The sequence below is a fragment of the Aulostomus chinensis genome, chromosome 23 (assembly GCF_037954235.1).
Source record: "Aulostomus chinensis isolate RoL2024-O1b breed Wild chromosome 23, RoL_Achi_v1.0, whole genome shotgun sequence".
NCBI classification, from domain to species: Eukaryota; Metazoa; Chordata; class Actinopteri; order Syngnathiformes; family Aulostomidae; genus Aulostomus; species Aulostomus chinensis.
In genome coordinates this window covers 9,219,226-9,241,590 of record NC_141342.1, presented here as the reverse complement: position 1 = coordinate 9,241,590, position 22,365 = coordinate 9,219,226, and the positions used below count along the sequence as shown (strand labels likewise).

Here is a 22,365-nt window from a genome sequence, read left to right as displayed (position 1 = left end):
GCTGGACTCCTCCTCCAGCAATGGATTGTCCCAACCCACTGCAGGACATTTGGAGCTGTCTGCCAGATCTCGCTTTCCAAGGAACACGCAGGGGACGTAGTTCTCAGGGATTCGCCGCATTGTCTGAGGACACACCACTTGGTCATTCTCCTGTGTCTGGACTAAGGCTTGGAGAGCTGGGGCATTGCTCGGAGGCACTGAAGAGCCTGAGGCAGCTTCTGTCTGTGGTTGACTGAGGCTTTGGAAAACTATAAAGCTACTTGAGCTGCTGTTGTCAGGGCCTTTGTCAGAACTACCAGGAAGGAAGAACACAGAAAATTCCAATCAAAATCTCTTCAGTCATCAGCTGTCACGGAAGGAGAGAATGTCACGAGTGAACCAATCGGCATCTGATAAAAGCCATAGTAACATTCACAGAAGAAATGCTGCTCCTGCAAACCAGCATTTATATTGTGAAGTAGTCTCAAGAAAAGTGTCAGAGAGCTCAGGGTTGAGTAATACCTGGACCAACTGTTCAGACCATTCCTTGAGGCAAATTCGGATTTTTGATGTCAGATTTTATATATTAAATTTGATCTAAATGACATCACTTAACTAATGAGAATAAATGTGATTTTCTAAAAGGTTATTTCAAGTTAAAACACGTGCACTTATAATGTAATTAGCGCGAGAAAACATGAATACCCCACACTCCAGTCATACTTGACTTCTCTTCGTGAAGTTAAGTTTGCTTACTATGATCTCCAACTTTGGTCACTAGTTAGGATTTACACTGATCTTACATGTCCTGTTGTCCAGGCGGTTCCAGTGCAGGTAGGAGAGATTCGGGAGCTATAACAGAGACGATTAGATCATTAAAGGCACCTTAATCCATTTCAGCCAAGCAAAACAGCTAATGTAGCTTTAGCACTCACATGGTCCGGGCTGCACATGCTCCATCCATGCTGTGTGGTAGCCCACAATGTTGACATGCTGTAAGCTGGACAACACTTTGACTTCCCTCAGGACCTAGAGCAACACCCCAAACACAACGATTTTTTTTTACAGCGGTTGCCACTGACTTCTGTATTTTTACATAAAACGGATTTGTAAGCTCACCTTCACGCAACCCTCCTTGGAGACTTTTTTAATGAGAATTTTCTTCACAGCGTAGAACTGTCCATCCAGTTTATTCATAACCTACATGTCAAGGACAACAGACATGCTCACCAATTCTTGTCTTTTTATTTAAAACTTGCAGTATCAAAATAGCCCAAGGACCTTAAAAATACCTTAAAAACTTTCCCATATGATCCTTTTCCAATTCTCCAGATTTCTTCAAACTCACTGAGATATCGAGACGTCTGTGCCTCGAACAACCCCCCCTTAACCCTGTGAGAAGGAAAAACTACATCACGAATACAGTGGCAACAGAAACACTTAACTCAGCATTTGGTGCAAACATCCAGTAGTAATGGAGCAAAACTAACAGCCATTTGGAGTTGTGTCCAAGTTGTGTTGAAGACAGACATCCACTCTCCTTTAGCTCGGGTTGTGGTCTGTAGTTGCTCAATGCTTATCACTCACTGTATCTGTTTGGTCCTGAGCAGGTGGACTTTTACAGCTTTTTTTCTCGACAAATATTCCATAGAGCTACTAAAACTTCACACAAAAAAAATGCTCTGAGTCAACTTTACCTTACAGAAGAATTGTGCGTGTTTGTGTTGTGAAGTTGGTGGCCCTGTAGACGAACATGAGCACAAAAACAAGTTGAGATGACAACAACAAATAAAAAAAAGTCGAACACAGCGACACATTACCATCACTTCTGACAAGCAGAATGTGCGTATTCACAAACAGACATATGGCTTTTACAAAATCAACCATTTTTGAACCACAGCCTTATAATTATTTTTGACACAAAAAATGAAATTATATTTATAATTAATCATAAAAAATTTTTGAAAAATTAATAAAGACATTCCTCAAATGTATCTATTGACAATTGATGATTGAATATACTTCTGGCATTGAACTAACCCTAATGTCACATTGTCATTGAAATACCAATCTCTTTAACTATTTAAGCTCTGCTCCCATCTATCCAGGTACCTGTGGATACAACGAGGAGCTGGCAGCATGGAGCAGCTGAGTGAAGGCCTGGTTGTGCTGCAGTCTGACGGTGCTGAACTCATCACTTACGGCCAAAGGTGAAAGTAGGTTCATAGCAGCTAATCGCTGGCCGATGACTACCAGAGGAACAACAAAGCCATTTTATGAGGAATTTGTGAAAAACACGAAACAGTCTTCTACAGGGACGGAACAGTCCATTTGAATATCTACCTTTAAACAGCATACGGGAGCGTGCTGGATTACTCTCATAGACGAAGCACAGGTGCTCGAGCAGGGACCCCAGGAGAAGGTGGTTGGGGATTGCTGAGGCAAACTCTTGGATGGATGGGTAATGTCTACCAGCCATAAGCACCTCACAGCTATTATCTGTGTCAGAAGCTAGATGTGCCACAGAAAAAGGAAGTAAAATGATAAGAGGAAGCAGTGGACTAATACTGTGAAAGTAAAATAATCGACTTTCAACTAAATTTGTTCTGAAAAACTTGCATTTAAAAGTTTCAACTACTATCTATTAAACATTAACAATGACGTTTTAATATCATGTCTTACCTTCTTCAATTACTTTAGCAATTATTTCAGCAATGTTTTTTTCCCTAAGTTCCATTTTTCAGGATAAAAACACCTTCAGTGCAAAATCAAGCACCAAGAGCTGTACCAATGATCCTCCTGGTCACATTCAAGGCAAAAATGCTCATCTTGTTTATGCATAAGGAGGCGTGCACAGCATTATTGCTTATCTGCCTGGTCCAGTGCCACATCAGACCTCCGCCTACTCTAAACCCTTTACACACATGACCCAGCCAAGGGGAGATGCCAACAAATGCTGAAGAGTCACTGCCACCAGTCAGAGTTGTATGACCCCATTGTGCTGTCATTTCCTCAAAATGTGGGATGTCTCTCATAGACACGGTTTTCCAAAACTTTTTTTTAGCTTTTTTGTTGTTTTATCCGTCCATCCTTTTTTTATAACGCCAATCCGTTAAGGGTCGCCCGTGGAAGTGGGTGGGGGGGGGGGGGGGGGGGGGGAGTGGGTGTGGGGGTGGAACCTATCGCAGCTGACTTTAAGCTAAAAGGGGGTATACCCTGGACGGGTCGCTAGTCCATCGCAGTTGTTGTTTTATTTTCTCTTAATTATTTAATATTTATATTCAACAAAATGTACCTGAAAAAAAGACAGAAAAGACAGAGACTTCGCTCAATGCAAAGAAACGTCTGACATTATATATATATATATATATATATATATATATATATATATATATATATATATATATATATATATATATATATATATATATATATATACACACATATATACACACGCGCGCCGCCTCAGAACCAGACTTTACCCTGCAGCAGATCGCAGTAAATCACGCCGAATCGCCTCTAACAGGGCGGACTCGACAACTCACCCGTTTACGTCATACTGACTGCAGAGTACTACCTAAGTTACAAGAAGAGACGCTTACTGTCAAACTGGACTTCCTCGTCCTCTTCGCCGGCCACGCTAAGCAGGCTAACGCCACGACTCCTGATAGATTTCATGCTGCGGCGGATCAGAGCGCCGCTGCTGGAACGTTCCCCTGTCGGAAGCGCGTTGGTGGAAATGAACATGTTGACTACAACGTTTAAGCAAAAAAAAACCAACCCAAAACTAATTTTTCCAACTCAACCGAATAGCTATCCCATAACTATGTTACAATAGTTTCGATACAACTTCAAATGTACCGACTAAAATGTTTACATCGCCTCAATGTGCCCTACTGCTCAGTAAAAGCTCTGCTATGAGTCCCGTGCAGTCTGAACGCCACCGGCCATCTTTGGTCTTCCTGCTTAGGGACCGTCGCACACTTCATTTTTGAAACACCTCATACAAATCATGCTTTGGCCACAGTTAGGCTACATTACTCGAACACATTTGGATTAAATGTGAAAAAAGCTTTTTGAATCCAAATTTACTTCATCGTTCCTTTAGGAAAAATTTCTACAACAAAGTTAGATTTATTTGTTTCATTCAAAAAGGGAACATGCTGATGCACCCTCGTGGGGTCAAAGTAAGGTCACTGAAATCGGGAAACTGCTGCAACATTTGAGGCATCATTGACTTATGCAAATCAGTATAATTTGTATGACATTTTCATGCCTATAATCTTTGTTAATTCATGATTTTTTTCTGTGTTACCGTCTCCAGTAATGTTTTTGCCCGATGATGCGCGTCTTTGCGCAGCAATGACGCTCGGGAACAATTTGCGAAGTGTGCGCGGTCATTTTTGTGTATACAACGTGATGTGTGTCGGAGTAATGCATTTCTGTTTCATTACTAAACTCACAGCTACATTTAACTATGGCAACATGTCCGTGTGCCTTTCTCCTTCGTTTTCAGAGGATGCTTCACTTTCAGAGCTCCGGACCTAAGTGATTCTTCGTGCAGTTTGTCAATCCGTGAACATGTCTGAGGCTGGGTAAGTTAGCTTCAACAGTTTCTGTTAACATGCATGGATTTATGTACGCCATGGAAGTAACCACGCGTGTGTAACTTTATGTCACTTAAATTACTAATTTATTTCATGTATTTACTGTGTGCTCGTCGTACTCAGTCTTTTCACAAATTCAGAGCATTTGTAGCCCTCAGAACTCCAGCATGTTTTGATAGATTTTAGATAATTTCATTTGTTAATACTTGGTGGAGGTTTCACATCTTGCAAGCCAAATTGGACCTTACAGTGGGCCAGATTTGGCCCCTTGGCTCCACTTTGGGCTGTCCTGCTTTGTATATTCAGAACAGAACCGACTTTCCGAAGGTTTATCCTGCTGGTCCTGGGGATTAAGCGGCTGACACTTTGGTATTTACAAGCCTACTGCCAAAGGGCTGCATGATTTTGAAGAAACATTTAAATTTGATTATGATATGAGCTGTGACATTAGAGGGACTGATTTTTTTTCCCCCACATCATTATTGTCACGAAGTGATGGTGAATAGAATCTGACACGTAGAGAGTACATCTCTGTAGCACGACAGTATTTGATTTTCAAATATTGTGCCTTCCTGCAACTTGAAAATTGCAGTGGACCATATAGCGATTTTGATTAAATAAATGTGTATCTGTACTGTTCTTATGCAAATTTGTGAATTCAGTATTGGGTGATGTTTGTTTTCTCTTCAGCTGCTCTGAACCTGCTGGAGCCATCAGGGCCATTGACAAGCACTCTGTTCATCAGATCTGCTCAGGACAGGTGGTGCTGAGTCTGGCCACTGCAGTCAAAGAACTGGTTGAGAACAGCATTGATGCTGGAGCCACCAACATCGGTAAGGAAAGATGTATAGAACTGAGCCGTGAGGGGTTACTTGTATTTATATGTAGTGATCCTGCTCTACTAGATTTACATGGAAGTGGGTCGGTCATAGGCTCCATTGCATTTACAAGATTGATTGTCATTGCTGTGTTTTGTTCAGTATTGCAGTATTAAATTTTCCAGATGTCAAGCTGAAGGAGTATGGAGCTGAACTCGTGGAGGTGTCAGACAATGGCAAAGGAGTTGAAGAGGCCAACTTTGCAGGGCTGAGTAAGTGTCTATCCACTTCGTTCGTGGTGGTCTGGTCACCTTTCTGGCTAAGAGCAACCTCTTCTGTCCCACAGCCCTGAAACACCACACATCAAAGCTGAGGGACTTCTCAGATCTCATCCATGTGGAAACATTTGGCTTCAGAGGCGAAGCCCTCAGCTCCTTATGTGCCTTGAGGTAAAACACTTCAACATTCACTCCTCTCACTCACACTCGAATAACCTGATGCTGTCGTGGTAAATCCCCTCTTCTGCACCAGTGACCTTAGTGTGGTGACGTGCCATGAGTCCAGCCAGGTGGGGACTAAGCTGGTGTTTGACCAAAAAGGTCACCTGGTTCAGAGTTTACCTCATCCCCGGCAGCAAGGCACCACAGTCACTCTGCAGCAGCTGTTTTACACCCTGCCAGTCCGCCACAAGGAGTTCCAGCGCAACATCAAGAAGGTCACTCATTAAAGCAACATTAAGCTAACAGTGTCAGCATCATTTGGGTGGTACACTCCTCTTTTTGTAAGCTCCTTTCACTGCACTTTATAATTCAAATTCCTGCTAGCTTGTAGTGCTGCTTTAAGGTGTTAGAAGTTACCTCTTGAGAGTTAACTCGCCTAAATGTATTTATTGACTTTCTGTCTATATTATTTCTGAATATTCCAGTTTATCTCAAAAAATGTCCAGCATTTAATTGCCTTTTTTTTTTTTTTTTTTTTACTGGACATTTAAATGTAGTTTAATGCATACAAAATTCCTATACAAGGAGGCAAACTATTAAGAATGTGTACCTCACCATAAATAGTACAAAAATAATGGATGAAAAAAACCTTTATGTAATGACACACACACACATATCTATATCTATATCTATATCTATATCTATATCTCTCTCTCTCTCTTTTATATATATATATATATATATATATATATATATATATATATACCTTTTATTTCCTATATCAATAGCCAAGTAACACATCCTATTGTTGTGTTCTTTCAGGAGTACACCAAAATGATACACGTCCTGCAGTCCTACTGCATCATCTCCACAGGAGTGCGTATTACCTGCTCCAACCAAACTGGGCAGGGAAAACGCAGTACAGTTCTAGGCACAAGCGGCAGCCAAAGTATGAGAGACAATATAGGAGCCATATATGGACCAAAACAGGTTTGAATACTGATTTGCAAGTGTCTTTTTTTTTCTTGACTGTTGCTCGTTTGCAAATAGTGAGAGTACCAGTCTAACTAAATGCCTCTGCATCAATAAAGCTCTAAGTTCGAGGCTGTATGATTTCAAGTTGTCCATCCATCTGTCTCGTTCTCGTAATACGGCATCTCTGGAACGCCTTGAGGGGATTTCTTCAAATTTGACTGAGACTCTGATGAGCTGAAAAAAATGTAGATGGTCGAAGGTCAGGGTCACTGTCACCTCACATGTACATGGTATCTGTCCCATTCTCATTAATGCAGTATCTCTTTAGGGAATAACTTGAAATAATGGTATAAATATCCACTGTTGCTAAATAAGATTTTGGTTGTTAAAGGTCGAGGCCACTGTGCCACACCCAAATATCATTTTACATTTTACATTTATAACTCCTGCATGTTCGTAATTGACTCTATTTATTAATTTCTCCACAAGCTTTCCCCTTGGTTCAATACATCTCCTGTGCTCTCCAGTTGCAGAGTCTTCTACCTTTTCAGCAAATTTCTCCTACTGAAAGTGTGATAGAAGAATATGGACTCAAGGATGCTGAACTACCCAAACAGCTTTTTACGTGAGTGGCACCCATTGCATTAGAGTCTAAATTATCATGTTCTGCAAAAACAAAGCAGGGTTTTTGTTGTTTTTTTAATAAAAATCTTTCTTTTGGCAGCATCGCAGGCTTTGTGTCACAAGGAGACCACGGTGTTGGCAGAAGCGCCACAGACAGACAGTTCTTTTTCATAAACAACCGACCGTGTGATCCCCTAAAGGTTTGTAGAGAAAGAATCCGGAGACATGAAGGGAAGAGTTTGTATTTTCAGCCTGACTTTTGGTTTGGTTGTTCTCCCTTTGCAGGTGACCAAACTTGTGAATGAAGTCTATCACATGTATAACAGACATCAGTATCCTTTTGTTGCCTTGAACATAGCTGTTGCATCAGGTAAGAAAACCAATGTTCATTAAATGAAGTTTTTTTTCTTTTTGAAAGCACGCTTGTTTGACCTATCCACTTGTTTTTGGTCTTTCTTACCTCAGAGTGCGTGGATGTAAACGTAACCCCAGACAAGCGTCAGATTTTCCTCCAGGAGGAGAAGCTCTTGTTGGCTATTCTGAAGACTTCACTCATCTGCATGTTTGACGCTGGCGTTAATAAAGTTAGCCTGAACTATATACCAATACCAAGCAGCAACAGTAAGAGCAGTTTATTATATTTAGATAGAATATTACCGGGCATTGTGTACTTCAAATCTTTTTTGTTTCTAACTGAAGTGAGTGTTTGCAAGTGCTTTACTGCAATCACTGTCTTGTGAGTAAATTAAAGACTGAACCACAGAAGGAAAGAAGACATCTTGCCAGTAGTTTGTGCTATTTGTCCCTTTCCTCATAATCTGTGATTGGTTGAAAAGTGACAGTGATGAGTGAGAGTTTTTAACCCAAGTCGAACATTTTTCAATTCTCTTCAACCAGAAAAAAATAGAATACAGGAAAAAAAAAAACACTTTGGCGGGCACAGTATCTTTTTGCTGTAATTTCACTTGGAGATATTTGAGAATAATGTGACTGAATAATTGTCATTTGTCTGTAGTTGCGGCTTCTGCATCTGAGGTGCGCCCGGTTGTCCCATCCGATGAGAACCCGGCAGAATCAAGAGAAGACGCAGTACCAGCAATTCAGAGCCTGAAATCATCCCTGAACCTGGCCAGCCTAAAAGTTGCTTTCTCAAGTCATCACAGATCTCATACTGGTCTCAAATCCAGTAAAGGTGTTAACAGTGGCCCGACTCAGAAAACACTCCAGTCCTTTCTCAAGGGTTCTGGAAAATCTTCCACCTGTAACTCGACTATAAAATCTCATGCAGAATCCACAAGAGATTTATCTGCACGCTCTCCAGTGAAGAAGTCGGTGCTAGACGGGTTCAGGTACAGCGGAGTTGACTGCACTGATTCAGACTCTGAAAAAAACACTGACTCAATGGTGGCGAAAGACGAACAGTCTCCTGACGAACCCAGTACAAAAAAACAAACATTTACGGCAACAGACCAAAGTCAAATCTCTCAGGAAGATGCAGAATCATTAAAGAAACTGAGCACTTCCAGTGACCTCTCCACTGTGAGCCCAGATGCCAAGCGAGCCAGAAAAGAGAATCCATGTTTCTCCATACAGCTCAAACCCCCGACTCCTTCAGATTGTTTCGAGGGCGTCTCCCCCTCCCTAGTGGATGCTCCAGTCTGCCTTCAGAGGAGAACGGTGCATCTCCGGTTCTCTTTAGCAGAGCTGGCAGGGAAGATGAGGAGGTTGCAGGACCAGCAGAAACAAAGGGCCAATGGGGAGCTGCTCTACCGACGTTTCAGGGCCAAAATCAGTCCTGGAGAAAACCAGAGTGCAGAGGAGGAGCTGAGGAAGGAGATCAGGTATCTTATCATCTATCTTGACTCTGCTGGTTAAGATGTTGTGCTGATATCCTGGCTGTAGGAGCACTGTTTGGACATTTATAAACCATATTTGGAACATGCATGTCAAGTCAGGGATTTGACTGGAGTTCCTAACCTTGCAGCTCACTGCCTCTTGTCTGTTGACAGCCAGATGCATCAATGCTGCCATGTAGACCCGAACGAGAGATATAACTTGTCTAATGTCATTAGAATGAAGAAAACACTAGAACATTTAAAGTTGTTGTTTTTTTCTTTCGTTATGCACTTTATAATAAATTATGTGTAAAGTTTAATAGTGGGTAATATTTAAACCAGATAGGAGGGAAAATATGACAGTGGGCTGTAGTTCCGGACTTCACCTCGGACAGGTCAAGCTAGTCTGAATTACGTGGAAATTTTCAAGTAAAGGAAAAATGAACTTGTAGTGGAATATTGATTTTCCTTTACGATGGAAACAGCTTAGTTGGACCTTTGTCAGTTTAGGAACGATGGCAAAAACCTACTTTAGAGTGGTATTTTGAGTGTAAACTGAAACAGTTTGTCTTTACCCCCCCCCCCCCCCTTTGATAGTAAAGACATGTTCAAAGAGATGGAGATCATCGGTCAGTTCAATCTGGGTTTCATCATCACCAAACTCAACTCAGACATCTTCATGATCGACCAGCATGCCACAGATGAGAAATACAACTTTGAGATGCTGCAGCAGCACACGGTGCTCCAAGGACAGAAACTCATAGCGTAAGAATGTTATTCTAGTTACATTTTTGATGGTATTATTTGGAATTAACTGGTCACTGACCTGTTTTATGTTCTTCTGTCGCTGAAGCCCTCAGAACCTTCACCTCACTGCAGTCAGTGAGAATGTACTGATTGAAAACATTGAGATTTTCAGAAAGAACGGCTTTGAATTTCTGGTCAATGAGGACGGTATGAACATCTAATCACTTAATTACAAAAATGTTTAAAAATTACTGATTGCATAAGAGACCCTCTCTTTGAATGTCACATGCTTAGCCAACCCTGTGTTTATTGTGACTGCAGCTCAGGTTATGGAAAGGGTGAAGCTTGTATCTCTGCCAACCAGCAAGAACTGGACATTTGGTCCAGCTGACATTGAGGAGCTGATCTTCATGTTGAGTGACAGCCCTGGAGTCATGTGCCGACCATCCCGCGTCAGGCAGATGTTCGCCTCCAGAGCTTGTCGGAAATCTGTGAGTTCATATTTATGCAAATATTTGTTTACACCAAAATTGGGCATTGGTTCCGATGATAAAAGGCTTGTTCAGGTGTGCAATGCATCTGTTGTGTTCTCCTTCAGGTGATGATTGGTACTGCTCTGAGCACCAGCGAGATGAAGAAACTTGTGGTTCACATGGGTGAGATTGAACAGCCATGGAACTGTCCTCATGGCAGGCCCACCATGAGACACCTGGCCAACCTGGACATCATCTCGTAAGACTGATCACGTCGGTGGCGTTCCTGTCCTGTATCAGGATGTTAAAACAAGTGGACTGTGATTTTAGTTACTTTAATTTTTGTGATTTATCCCTGGAATGGCTGGTAAAAGTGACAAGATGGAGGTCCTAACCCTTGATTGTATTTTTGTGGTTCACATGCTTTGTTTTAGTATCGGTTTAGATATGTTTAATTTCCGATTTCTATCATAACACTACAGTTTGTTACATGTTTTATACATAATCGTTATTGCCAATAAAAGCGGTGTAATGCTACATTATGCGAAGTGCGTTCCTGTGTTTTAAATCGCAGCTGGTATCTTTTGACTGAAGAGAGTTTCCGTAGTTGCAAGCGTTCTTTGCCGTTGCCATAGAGATGATCCTGACGCTTTTGGGCATATCAAGCACAAGGAAGAGAAAAGAGAAAAAAGAAGAAGAAAGGCTCGATGGAAAATAATAAAGAAGGAAATATAAATTCTTACAACAACGTGCAGATGCCGCAGGTTGCTCAAGAAAGAAAAACAAAGTTGGTAAGCAGCTCTGATAACTTAAATCCGGACTCGGCAGTTACGGATGAGGACCGAGCCTACATCCCGGGACAGCGAGAGGGGTGTCGCATTCATTCGCAGGTACATCATTCAAACATACATAACATGAACCTTTTCCTTAATAGGGCCTTTAGACGATTAACTGACGACACTTAATGAAATTCATTATTAAATCATTATTAATGAGATCAATATTATAACTGACTCGGGGAAGCAACTGCACTTATAGTTTAAAAATGCATTAAAAAGTGCTCCAAAATGAAATCATTTCGTTAAATCTAACATAACGAGTTAATTCCAAACTTTATTTTTCAGGGGCCGTTTTCCATGGGGTTTATGGATGAACCTGGCGTCTTCACATGGGCAGATGGTTTGAAATACGAGGTGGAATGCAATAATATAATTATGTCGAGATTAATTTTCATTACATAATGCTATTCTATTAGGATACAGATAAAAGTATTTACAAGTAAGTACAAAATGGAAAAATAAAATGGGTGCATTATCCTAAAGGGAGATTTTGTGAGTTTCGCACCGATGGGCCAGGGGACGTACACTTGGCCTGATGGCAGCTCTTACAAGGGGGACGTGTTCAATGGTGTCCGTCACGGTTATGGAGCCCATAAAAGTGCCAACAACTGTGTGTCTTACACAGGTCAATGGCATCTGGGCAAGAGGCACGGAAAGGTATGATTCCCAAATACACATCAAGTATCTCCTCTAATTTAGGTGTTTTTGTTTGTTTGTTTTTAAAGATTTTTGTCTGACTTTTAGGGTGCAGTGTATTATAACCAGGATAAGACTTCCTGGTATAAAGGAGATTGGGTGATGAACACCAGAGAGGGATGGGGAGTGAGATGGTAAGTACGGATGGACTCGTAGTATTATGTTGATTGCATGAGTGGAAAATAAGACTAAAGTTGGACTTGTCTTCTATCAGCTACCCCTCCGGTAACATTTACTACGGTGAGTGGAAGAACAATGTGAGACATGGAAATGGAACGATGTGGTGGCTGAACCTGAGACAGAAATATGTTGGAGAATGGCAGTATGGAGTCCAGGTATAAAAGCACTTTAAAGAAGAATGGATTTCAATACTCCTTTTGGACCATCGATATCCATATATGCAGCTACAATAAAAGATTTTTAAGAGATTATCCTATGAATAATATATATATGTGTGTGTGTGTGTGTGTGTGTGTGTGTGTGTGTGTGTGTATATTTATATATTTATCTTACAGCATGGGCAGGGAAAACATATCTGGTTCCTGTTGCGATTACATGGATCCCAGTATTGCCAGATGAATCAGTACACAGGGGATTTTGTTCAGGGTGAGAGACACGGACAAGGAACTTTTGACTATACTGATGGTGAGATTTACGAAGGAGAATGGAAAAACAATAAAAAACACGGACAGGTTTGCTGCTTTTTTTCCTTCTAGAGTCTAAATGCCTTTATGAATTATATGAAAACAGCATGCAAATCCATTTGAAATACTTTTTGTCAAAGGGAAAATTAACTTTCGAGGATGGCCACATTTTTGAAGGAGAGTTTGTGAATGATCAGATGGCAACCAGGCTGAGTGGAAATAGAGCTCCCTCTCTATATGGTAAATACTTGCTGCATACAGTTCTTATTTTACCATCAGTGAGATGGACAGTAACTACTATTTTTGTGTCTTACCATGTCAGACAAGGATGCATCGGTACCAGGACCTGACATGACCGTTAATATTGAATGTCTCCTAGACAAAATCCCCAAGAGGAACCGATACTCTGAGCGCAAACAGGTGAGGTCCCCCTTCCCCCGACGCTTGTCAGCATAAAGTCCCTATCCTGACCAACAAATGCATGCTGATGTGGTCTCACTGATGTGCAACAGGTGGAGTTTGTGGTGCAGAGGCACCATGACGAGCTTAAGTCTATCTACAGTTTCTACAGCAGACTGGGCCAAGCTCATCCTCCAGATAACGTATCCCTGCTGTCCCGTATGCAGTTCTGGCGTCTGCTCAAAGACTGTAACATCCACCATCATGGCGTTACTCTGATGCAGCTGGACTTTTACATTAGAGGTGACAGGAACCACCATCCACTCCTTTTAACACACCTCGCATCTACAGGACGGGAGACTGACGGCAGCATTATCAGTATGTTTAATGCGTTTACTCTCTGTCTTTGTTGCAGAGGACTCCACCGCCAGCACAGACGTCTTCTCTCCTTTCACTTTCATGCTGCTTTGCAGGCTTCTCAGCTGCCTCGTGGTTCTATCCTACCATCTCTACCATGATGTCATGAAGTAAGTGGTAAACCTCGATTTAATCAGAGGAGGCTCTGTAGAGTGCACACTTCTGAAATGATCAAAACAAAATTGGGTTTCCGCGAGTTTTTACGCAGACCAGCCGGGGAACAGACAAACTAATAAATGAGGGTGAAACCTTAACATCTCTAATGAATGTGATAAAACACCAGTGGATGAAAAGCCAACACCTCTTAATCATGAAGGTGGAAGGACAATAGAGAATGACTTTTAAACTCTATCCCGCTGGGGTTTTCAAAAAAATTCCAAATGAGAAAGTCTTGGACATAAAAGAATGAATTAAGTCTGCTGAAATTAAAGTGACACGGGGAAAATAGAATCACCTGTGAAATAACACAGTGAAACCTTTACATTATGTGATTAACCTGCAGGAACACCACGTCCCCCATGTGCTCTTGTTACAGGTCACAAAAATACCTTCTGGCATCCTGTTTTACCAAACTGCTGACAGATGACATCCTTCCTAATGCTCAGATTGTAAAAGGTGTGAACAATGTATCGATGTATGAACATGTGTTGCCGATGTATTACAGTTTTTTTTTTTTTTTTAAAGATATGCAGTAATAGTGTGCTCTTTAGCTGTAACTGTGTTTAAACAGGCTTCCTGTTTAGGCAGCCAGAGTGTGCAGTGCTGGCTATGAAGTATATTCAAAAATGCAGGGACGTCTATCAGGCTTTCAGCAGGGCCACTGCGGCTGGAAACGGCCATGCCATGACCTATCGGCACCTGCTGTGGATGTTCAAGGTGAAATGGGTGAAACTACACTTCTACTTCTTTTTCAGTTCTGTCGTTTAAGTTAAGTGTACAACGCAACATTGGGAAATGATAGTTGTTCTTCACCACAAGGGTGCAGTAATATTTTGCAACTAAATAAACTCAAAAGGGCTTACAACTGCGATTCTTTTTATCACAAACATGACATATCTGTGAGATTATTATCTCACAATAGCAAATGTAGAAAGCAATTACACAGAATTGTAATTTATTTCACTTAGTATATGAAACACTGTGTTGACCAGGATCTTAATCTGCTCGACGATAAGCTGACCACAGCGAGGTTATTAGAGGTCATAACCGCCGAGAGCCCTGACCCCACCAACCCATCCTCCTGCATGGATGTAGAGGTCTGCTTCTAGCATGTGCAGCACCCATTTACAGATATTAATGCTCTAGCTTTTGGTACCCCTACTCTGTTTATATCATATTTTCTTGTACATGTGCTGCAGATCATATTCCTGGAGTTTATTGAGGTGCTTGTCGGCTGCGTCGAGGTGAAGTGCTTGCAGGTTTCTAGAGGCGTGGATGAAGAGCTTCCACAGGTAGAGGAAAGAGGGAAATCCACTACAGAGGATAAGCTTTTGGTTTTCACTAATTGTTGTCTTGAGCTCAAAAAGATATTTTCCTCTCCCGTATCTCTTCTTTGCTCTTCCATAATGCAGAAAAAGCCAGATACATATATTTAGCTTGAAGCTAATGGTGGAGCTTGACGCTCATTCGCAGCAGTGTAATCAGTAGGCTCATGCCTTTGAACCAACTACTCAAGCTTGCTCATGGTTATGCCAAATTTATAGTTTGTTTTTAGTGGAAAAGGTAAGTGGGTATATTTAACTGGATGATGCCCTTGACTTATCTTTACTGTACTTACATCTTGTTCATAGGCAGGACGATCCAGTAACTCACCAGAATTAACCTCTGCTCAACATGTGGGAAGTCAGCAAGATCTCACAGCTTCTGTCGCTGTGAAACCTCAATTTTCAGGTTTGTTTTGTTGTTAGCTTGCTGACTCCATTCAAGTATTTAGCATATTTAGAAAATTGAGGTGCAGATTAAATGATTTACGTAGGTAACTACAATTTAAGAAGAAAAACCAGACATATATTTTTGGTATTATCTCCTGGTTTACCACTGCAGCTAATATTGTATCATATTTCCTCCAGACAAACCAGGTGACAGAGAGGTCATGAAGGCCACAGACTATAAATCAGATATTTGGACCGAGATGCTCCATCAGTTCTTCAACCAGTTGCTCTTCCCTGCGTTTGACCATCATCAGTTAGTGACCAGATACATGAAGGAAAACATGGATCACTCTGGGTAAAGAACCAGTTAGTCTGTCTACAATAGATGCAGCCTCTGAATTGGGAATTTGACATTTACCATCACTGCCACCAGAGGGAGTCCACTTCCTCTCCAAGTAACTTTCATCGTAAATCTTGCACCCCCCCCCCCCCGGTTTCATATCATTGTGACCTTAACATGTGGCGTGTGAGAGGTACAATTATTGGGAGCTAATGGACAATAAACACATCAGTTGGTTAGCAGAAAAATGTAATTAAATAGTCCATAAGTTAATTCAGTGTAAGGTCTTCAAGTACGACAAGAAGAAAAAAAAGAAAACATGCCATTTCCTTGTTGTAACTAGAACTTTAATTAAAGCTTTTTCTAAGACACATTTCAAAGGTACTTTTTTTCTCTAAAAGAATAAACCAAAGTAATCAAAATGTCACAAATTTAAACCTTTGAGGATTTTAAAAGGGAGGGGTGAAGACCATGAGGTCAGCTGGACAGACGGACTGGCGGATCCGGTCTTTCTGGTTCGGAGTGAACAGAAGAAGAGAAGCCTCGGCTGTCTGCGCCTGAAATATGAACCAAGAAAAATACAGTGAGAACATCAGCGAATGATATTACCTCAGTAAGGAAATACAACAGCCTGGTTATGTGATCAGTGTAAACGTGAGTCAATATTTGGTAATAAAATGTTAAAAAAAAGGAAGTAACCTGTTGTGACTGTGAGGTTAACACCAAAGGCACAGCTGGTGGAACTGCAGTGACAGAGAATGAGCACCGTGAGTTTATTTGCAACTAAACCAGAAGACCAATGTGGTTATTCCCATACTAGGCTGCTACAATTCATCTGAGAGTTGCAGTGAGGATTGACAGTGTTGAAATGTCAGTAGGTAGAAAAGAAGACACAGAAGCAGAAATCCAGAGACTTCATTAGTCATTTGTGTTGCTAAACAACTGCAGCTCAGGTGTAGCACTGTCCTGCACATACGAGCACCAACCACACCTGCTTCTTGTTGAGTCGGACCCTCAGCTTCACCTCTGGGGCTCTCAGTTTCCATGTCCTCTGCCATGGGTGATAGCGTCTCTATGGCAACTGTCTCCTTTGGTGACAAGCTGCATCTCTGTGATGGCTGCAGGTACCGTTCAAAGTCCAACCCCGGAATTTCCTGAAAAAATAGCCAGAGGGAACCGATTAGAAACAGCTTTTGTTAGAATCCAGAAGTTGAGATAACAGCATTCTTAAAAGCATTGTTTACCTCAACAACTGAACTGTCTGGTGTGTGACACTCAGACTGCTGCGCCTCCATTGGGCTTAGTACAGCAGGAGAAATGACTGTGGGGGAGGAGAAGGGGGGCAGGTGGGGAGCTCTGTTGGGAGACAACCTCAGTGCCGATGAGGGCTCAGCTTCCTGGTACACAGGAGATTTACATGGAGAGAGAGAAAGCCTTGGCGAGAGAGAGCAGCCAACATCGAGAGCTTCAGCTGGTTCATCCTCCACCTGGACTACAGGAATGGAGGGGAGAGAATGTACAGGTGTGGTGGATCCAGGAGCCACACTGTCCTCTGTCAAGACTGTGTCTGGGTGTTCTCCAGGCAAGGTGCTCTCTGAAGGTGGCGCTTCCTTGACAGGTGAGAAACAAAGAGAGCCATTTATGGGATCCTTTCCTCTTTGTAGAGGCAGAGGAGTTCCACGCTGAGAGTTTGATGCTTGTCTGGGGGTTTGGTTTAGGACAAGATGGGCAGGGGTGTGGAGGGTCTGGGCAGGAGACCCCTGGGTTTGAGCCAACGCAAGGGAGTGTCGAGTGACTCTTCTTGGGGAGAGGAAGTTGGAGAGGGGAGAGGCCTGTGGCAGCGCGTTGGTGATCAGACGGCCAGATCTTCTCACAGAACCTACACATAACGATATGCGAGACAGCTATTAATCTTGCATGTTTACATGTACAACGATGATCAACAAGCAGTGATATTCCTTTCACCTGATGCTTTGGCTGGGCTTTCCACTTGGAAGAAGCCTCCGTCAAACACCACAGTGTCCGTTTGTGAAGCCTGCTGTTGGGGTTCCTCAGAGCTCTGGCTGGGCTCGTCTTCAATGCGTCCTGCAGCTTTCTCTGCCTCAGCTGCCTGCTGTCTGGCTTTCATGGCAGCTTTAACAGCAGCCAGTCGAGACTTGGCTGCTGCTTTGTTGCCCGTTGGCTTGGCAGGTGCAGCTGCCGGCTTCTGTTCAAAGCCAGGCCAGACATGTATTGGTGTATTTGTCACATACGCCACTGCACTTTGGTAATGATGTAGATGACAAAAATAAACAGAATGGGTTTGCATTAACATGCAGAGTTGTTGTCACCTTCACGACCTTCCTCTGTCTTGTTGGGGGCTTGTGTTCCTCCACCCAGCCTCGGGTCTCTGCTTCTTTGAGGGCGTCAAACTTCTTGTTGACATCTTCGACCTGATAGATAGAAATAAAATATTTCTGACTTGCATATTTGACGTTTAGAACACATGTTGCCCTCCTACAAGGGACTCACCTGGTAATAAACCATGTCCCAGAATCCCTGCAAGTCAGTGCAGGTGGTAATCTTCTCCCCTCGGCACAGCTCACAGTCATCCACAAGACCACTGAACTGGTTAAAACGCTCTTTCATCAGCAGCCTGGCCTGGCCAACAGCTGTACGCATGCGGTCTCTCACTAAACACACACACACAGACACGTTATGGACTATAGGAATTGGTAACTTGAGGAATGTTACCAGTAACCACAGTACCACTATGTTAAAAAAAAAAAAATTCAGAATATTCTTTATATCAGCTTAGAATAAAATTCACTCACTTTCTTCTGGGATGGACTCATCTTCCACTTTACTCTCCCACTGAGCACACAGAGATGTCAGCCGGTCCGTCTCACCAGCAATTTGTAACCTGACAACACACAGGACAAACTGATTAGTAGCAGTTAACACATTTTAGGGGAACCAGAAACTGAATAAAGGAAAAGATACACTACCTGAAGTATGGCACATCATGCTTCGATTCAAGTGGGCTGCCTGGAGTTGGAATAACGTCTTTGGGAGATGGAGGAGGAGGAGAGCGGCGAGGAGACTTAGGGGGAGAGGGTCCACTTGGCTCAGCCTGAGGCTCAGTGTTGAACACAGGGGCAGGGGGAAGACTGAAGCTGTAGCTGGTTAGGAAAAGTCCAAACAATGACTTTACATTAAATTAAAAAACAAAAACAACAAAAACAAGAGCAGCTGAATCTAAAAAGAAGAAATAATCTAAATAAAGAACAAAGTATAAATAGAAACTGTGAACTGACCTTGGTGTGAGAAAGGCATCTGCTGAGCGAGGAGTGAGAGGCTCAAACTTAAAGGAAGACAGGCCGACAGGAGCTTGGAAGGTAAAGCCTTTAGGAGCAAATGAGGACAAAGAGGGAGGACCCTGCTGGTCCTCAACAGGATCCAAAGCAGGAACAGGGTCTGCTGGAGCCTCATCCACCACCATTTCCTCCTCCTCCTCTTCAGAGCAGGGTGCCGAGCAGGGAGGGCAAGGTCCTTCCTCAGGCTCCTTAAAAAGACAAAAGCAGAAAAGTGATTCAACAAGTTACTGATAAAAAGGTAGTTACGGTTTTACAAACTGATATTTGTGACACTCACAGGAATGCTCGCTTTAGGCTGAGCAGGATGGACAGTGTTGACAGTTGCTGCACCTTAAAAGGATTCAGGAAAATTTGGGGTAGAAATGAAAACAATTGCGCTTCTGACATTAGAATGAGAACAACTGAAAAATGTATGTTCTACATTTATCGATACCTTTGCAGTTCCTCTTTCTCCCAGAAGAGGGAGCCACAGAGTGAACAACTGCTCTGCTCCTTGTGGTTCTTACATCTAAAAGAGACATTTGACAACAAAACAAAGAGTTTAGTAGGAACTAACACCTCCAATAATTTTCCTCAGACACTAATGAGCCAAAGAATAAAAAGCTGCTGGTTTAGGCCTGGCGTGTACCTGCAGATGGATCCTTAGGTTTCACCACAGGAACTGCTGTAAGGGGAGGCCTGTTGACTGATCTGGTAGACAAGGCTCGCACAACAGGCTCCACTACAATGCAAATAAGGAAACATAATAAGGTGAATTAACATGATAGCTGGTGTCAAGTATGTAGTATGTACGGATTTATTTCCCTTCTCATTAGTTACCCGCACAAACTTTGTTCTTGGTCAAAGTCGGTGCTGGCTTGACAGCTGCTATCCGGCTCCTGGTTGATCGTTCCATGGCAGGTGGAGCTTTATGTAGAAGATACAGAGGTCAGAGGTGAACCACATCAAAGTCCTGCTTCATTTGAAATGGAGAGACAAGAATGGATCTTACCTCTTTTTGCTGCTGCATTTGTATTTTGCGTCTGTTGAAAAAGTTCATTAGTTTTCAGTTGAACAGAAATCCTAAAAATTTGCGGGGGGATACATGTTTAAGATTTTAGAGATGTGAAACCTTCTGCTGCTGTTTCATTGAACGGGTCACTCTGCTGCTGTGGGATGCAGCCGTGATCACCTTCATCTGGGGAAAAAAAGAAAAAAAAAATCATTGCAACCACCTAATTGTATCACACTTACCAGAGCCACTCTTGATTATTGGTCTAATTCTTTGTTGATTCCCAGTCATTTTTCAGCATCAACACAAGTCAGTATCAAAGTGCCAAGAACATGCAAGCATTGATAAAACAAAATAAGATTGGGGACAAGATTTTTATGAAGGTCAAACCATACGGACCTAACTCAAGTTTGAGTCACATTCTCACTCTCTGGTCCAACTCATAAATATGAAAATAGAAATGTACGTTGCAGTGAATTTACAGTTAATGCAACCTGCTCACCTCCTTAGCTGTGGTTGAGGCAGCTGAGACTGGGGGCAGAAACACCAAGGTATTGTCGTCTTTAGGATGATACAGGCCAGTCTTAAATACCCCTTTACGCTCCCTCTCTCTTTTTTCCTTCTCCTTTTCAAAAGCCTTGCGTTCTTTCCAGCGCTCAAGCTGTTTCAGCCTCTCTTCTATAGCTTTGTCTGAGGAGAGACCGGGTTTGAACAGGGAGGACAAATGTTAGCTATGATGATGTGCGCAAGAAGCTTCACACAACTGTGAGAAACAAAGACACGCTTCTAAACAAAAGCTTTCAAGAGGCACTGATCCTTTGAGTCCTCTCAAAGCATCAGGAAAACTTTCAACTTTCTGTGGATAAACTGAAGGTTACCGTGCCCCAATAGCTAATGAAACTTTACTTTTAGCAGAATTTGCAGTGTTGTGTTTTTTCTCCTGAATGGTTGAAATTTGGGCCACTGCCATGGAGGCATCCAGAGAGGAGATTTCCAGCTCAGGGAGCTTGTCCAGCTGCCTCCGTGTGTTCACAGCCCGCTCTCGGTTCTCCTTCTGGGACTGAGACCTTCTACGGGACATTTTTACTCTCAGCATTGATACACTGGTGTCCCGCTGGCGCAGGTGAGAAAATCGAGACTCCATGTTCAGGTATCTGGAAAAAGGAGCAGAAGATGGTGTATTGTCTGTCAAAATGTAACAAGTGAAGAATGAACTTTAATATTCAGAGAAAAGCCCAAAACTGATTGTACTTTCGTCAGTCATGGATTCAGTTCAAAGCTATAAAACTTAGCAAAAAAAAAACAACAACAAAAACCCCACAACATCACAAGACTTGTTTGGGAAACAACATTCTAACTACAAGCCCATTTTAGGCCTTTAAAGTCAATGGCTGGCTGCTTTTTCTCACATAAACATATTATGATATGACAAATAAAATCACTTTAGATTCCTGCAACGTAAATAACTCAGCTTTGTTAATGTCGAGGTAAGTTGCCAACAGTCGATTAACGTGACATTAAAGTCAAATCTAAGTTTGCACAAAGGTAAAATGTCCAGAAATTACGCCAACACAAGAATAAATCTTTTGTTTCTATTCAGAAATATTTTCCCTGTATTCCCCCTGTAACAGCTTGAAGCAGTAACCCAAAATCTAGCGTATAATTAATAATATCCGATGTCACTTGACTACTGACTGTAATCAGCTGTATAGACAAGCCGCCGTTAATGTTGCTACAAATGATGATCTCAAAATTGAATTCAACACATTAGAAACATAGCAAGTCTTCGGTAATGAAGTCCTCACCATCTCACGTAGCAACAGCAACTTCGGGAAACAAGCTAACGCTAAATTTGACGAGCAAACCAAACTCCAAACGACTTGCGTGACAAATATATTAACAGAAACGCATCTTACCTGGTTCTTTCCGAAAAAAAAAACTTATTAAAAAATCGATCCAAAAACCTAAAATAAAACCGCCTTACTTACTGCGCCACAGACAGATTTATTCCGTCCAAATCCTAAACACACCAAACAATCATGGCGGGCGAGTTTTTGAAATTCGTCAATGGTGAAGCCGATTGGCTACAAGTCAAAAATACTGACTTTTGATTGGTTGGTGGAAGTCATCTTCTTCTTCGGGGATTTTTTTTTTTTTTTTAGCGGTAACTTCCGTCAGTGGGGAATTCTCTGCACCAATTGACAGATCTGAAGTTGCAGAACTTGGCAACTGATGTACCCTCTAGTTTAGGTAGGTTTTTCATTCCTCCCTTACTATCAGAACACACCTCTTCAGGTACAGTTGACCAGAAATT

The 22,365-nt window shown here is 42.1% G+C and overlaps 4 protein-coding genes across 12 annotated transcripts in view; 2 read left to right on the top strand and 2 right to left on the bottom strand.

The window, feature by feature from the left end:
* The window catches only part of eif2ak1 (eukaryotic translation initiation factor 2-alpha kinase 1), a 13,811-nt gene extending 9,879 nt beyond the window's left edge, over positions 1-3,932 (bottom strand). The window contains exons 1-9 of one of the 2 annotated variants that reach the window (XM_086196547.1): positions 3,582-3,932; positions 2,323-2,490; positions 2,092-2,228; positions 1,677-1,720; positions 1,272-1,371; positions 1,099-1,179; positions 915-1,008; positions 783-831; positions 1-292 (exon numbers count right to left, since the gene is read on the bottom strand). The exon at positions 1-292 is cut by the window's left edge and continues 72 nt beyond it. In XM_086196547.1, coding sequence (XP_086052673.1) covers positions 1-292; positions 783-831; positions 915-1,008; positions 1,099-1,179; positions 1,272-1,371; positions 1,677-1,720; positions 2,092-2,228; positions 2,323-2,490; positions 3,582-3,726 — 1,110 coding nt within the window. In that variant the 5' untranslated portion in view covers positions 3,727-3,932. Of the gene's footprint in view, positions 293-782; positions 832-914; positions 1,009-1,098; positions 1,180-1,271; positions 1,372-1,676; positions 1,721-2,091; positions 2,229-2,322; positions 2,491-2,661; positions 3,003-3,581 lie in introns of those variants that run through there. The other variant, XM_086196548.1, reaches the window with a different exon arrangement.
* A 215-nt stretch (positions 3,933-4,147) lies between these two features.
* pms2 (PMS1 homolog 2, mismatch repair system component) lies at positions 4,148-11,027 on the top strand. 5 transcript variants are annotated; one of them, XM_086196545.1, is made up of 16 exons: positions 4,148-4,166; positions 4,496-4,574; positions 5,277-5,419; positions 5,590-5,676; positions 5,751-5,853; positions 5,936-6,119; positions 6,667-6,834; positions 7,347-7,444; positions 7,544-7,643; positions 7,729-7,813; positions 7,909-8,064; positions 8,459-9,284; positions 9,876-10,043; positions 10,132-10,232; positions 10,347-10,516; positions 10,624-11,027. In XM_086196545.1, the coding sequence occupies exons 2-16, from the start codon at positions 4,561-4,563 to the stop codon at positions 10,759-10,761; spliced, it is 2,541 nt and encodes an 846-aa protein (XP_086052671.1). In that variant the 5' UTR covers positions 4,148-4,166; positions 4,496-4,560; the 3' UTR covers positions 10,762-11,027. The 5 variants fall into 5 exon arrangements, with proteins under 5 accessions (XP_086052671.1, XP_086052669.1, XP_086052670.1 ...); XM_086196543.1 differs by having other exon boundaries at positions 4,163-4,238; XM_086196544.1 differs by lacking the exon at positions 4,148-4,166 and adding an exon at positions 4,235-4,368.
* Positions 11,028-11,132: 105 nt separating this feature from the next.
* Positions 11,133-16,316, top strand: rsph10b (radial spoke head 10 homolog B). Of its 2 annotated transcripts, none has more exons than XM_086195352.1 (16): positions 11,133-11,388; positions 11,623-11,691; positions 11,963-11,994; positions 12,082-12,167; positions 12,248-12,368; positions 12,549-12,725; positions 12,818-12,917; positions 13,000-13,097; positions 13,190-13,379; positions 13,492-13,603; positions 14,029-14,108; positions 14,224-14,369; positions 14,645-14,749; positions 14,852-14,944; positions 15,284-15,383; positions 15,563-16,316. In XM_086195352.1, exons 2-16 carry the CDS (start codon positions 11,667-11,669, stop codon positions 15,721-15,723), a joined length of 1,626 nt encoding a protein of 541 aa, XP_086051478.1. In that variant the 5' UTR covers positions 11,133-11,388; positions 11,623-11,666; the 3' UTR covers positions 15,724-16,316. The 2 variants fall into 2 exon arrangements, with proteins under 2 accessions (XP_086051478.1, XP_086051477.1); XM_086195351.1 differs by having other exon boundaries at positions 11,821-11,994; positions 15,563-16,312.
* Positions 16,012-22,118, bottom strand: dlgap5 (discs, large (Drosophila) homolog-associated protein 5). Of its 3 annotated transcripts, none has more exons than XM_086195349.1 (19): positions 22,040-22,118; positions 20,958-21,205; positions 20,554-20,741; positions 20,172-20,237; positions 20,052-20,082; positions 19,880-19,966; positions 19,689-19,781; positions 19,494-19,568; positions 19,338-19,390; positions 19,001-19,248; positions 18,692-18,865; positions 18,518-18,606; positions 18,216-18,376; positions 18,035-18,136; positions 17,670-17,910; positions 16,949-17,583; positions 16,696-16,858; positions 16,404-16,447; positions 16,012-16,261 (listed from the first exon to the last, which is right to left on the bottom strand). In XM_086195349.1, exons 2-19 carry the CDS (start codon positions 21,193-21,195, stop codon positions 16,154-16,156), a joined length of 2,796 nt encoding a protein of 931 aa, XP_086051475.1. In that variant the 5' UTR covers positions 21,196-21,205; positions 22,040-22,118; the 3' UTR covers positions 16,012-16,153. The 3 variants fall into 3 exon arrangements, with proteins under 3 accessions (XP_086051475.1, XP_086051473.1, XP_086051476.1); XM_086195347.1 differs by having other exon boundaries at positions 21,968-22,116; XM_086195350.1 differs by lacking the exon at positions 16,404-16,447 and having other exon boundaries at positions 21,968-22,116.
* Positions 22,119-22,365: the final 247 nt, after the last annotated feature.

What these genes read in the sequence shown, in the direction of transcription:
- pms2 (XM_086196545.1), top strand. An exon ending in TGCTGGAGCCACCAACATCG is followed by an intron (nt 5,420 to 5,589) that starts GTAAGGAAAGAT and finishes TAAATTTTCCAG; the next exon opens with ATGTCAAGCTGAAGGAGTAT. An exon ending in CCAGAGCTTGTCGGAAATCT is followed by an intron (nt 10,517 to 10,623) that starts GTGAGTTCATAT and finishes GTTCTCCTTCAG; the next exon opens with GTGATGATTGGTACTGCTCT.
- dlgap5 (XM_086195349.1), bottom strand. Translation starts at nt 21,195, where the DNA reads ATGGAGTCTCGATTTTCTCACCTGCGCCAGCGGGACACCAGTGTATCA. An exon ending in AAATGCAGCAGCAAAAAGAG is followed by an intron (nt 19,967 to 20,051) that starts GTAAGATCCATT and finishes TTCTACATAAAG; the next exon opens with CTCCACCTGCCATGGAACGA. An exon ending in CAAGAACAAAGTTTGTGCGG is followed by an intron (nt 19,782 to 19,879) that starts GTAACTAATGAG and finishes TTTGCATTGTAG; the next exon opens with TGGAGCCTGTTGTGCGAGCC.
- rsph10b (XM_086195351.1), top strand. Translation starts at nt 11,206, where the DNA reads ATGGAAAATAATAAAGAAGGAAATATAAATTCTTACAACAACGTGCAG. An exon ending in ACAATAAAAAACACGGACAG is followed by an intron (nt 12,726 to 12,817) that starts GTTTGCTGCTTT and finishes TTTTTGTCAAAG; the next exon opens with GGAAAATTAACTTTCGAGGA. An exon ending in CCTCCTGCATGGATGTAGAG is followed by an intron (nt 14,750 to 14,851) that starts GTCTGCTTCTAG and finishes CATGTGCTGCAG; the next exon opens with ATCATATTCCTGGAGTTTAT.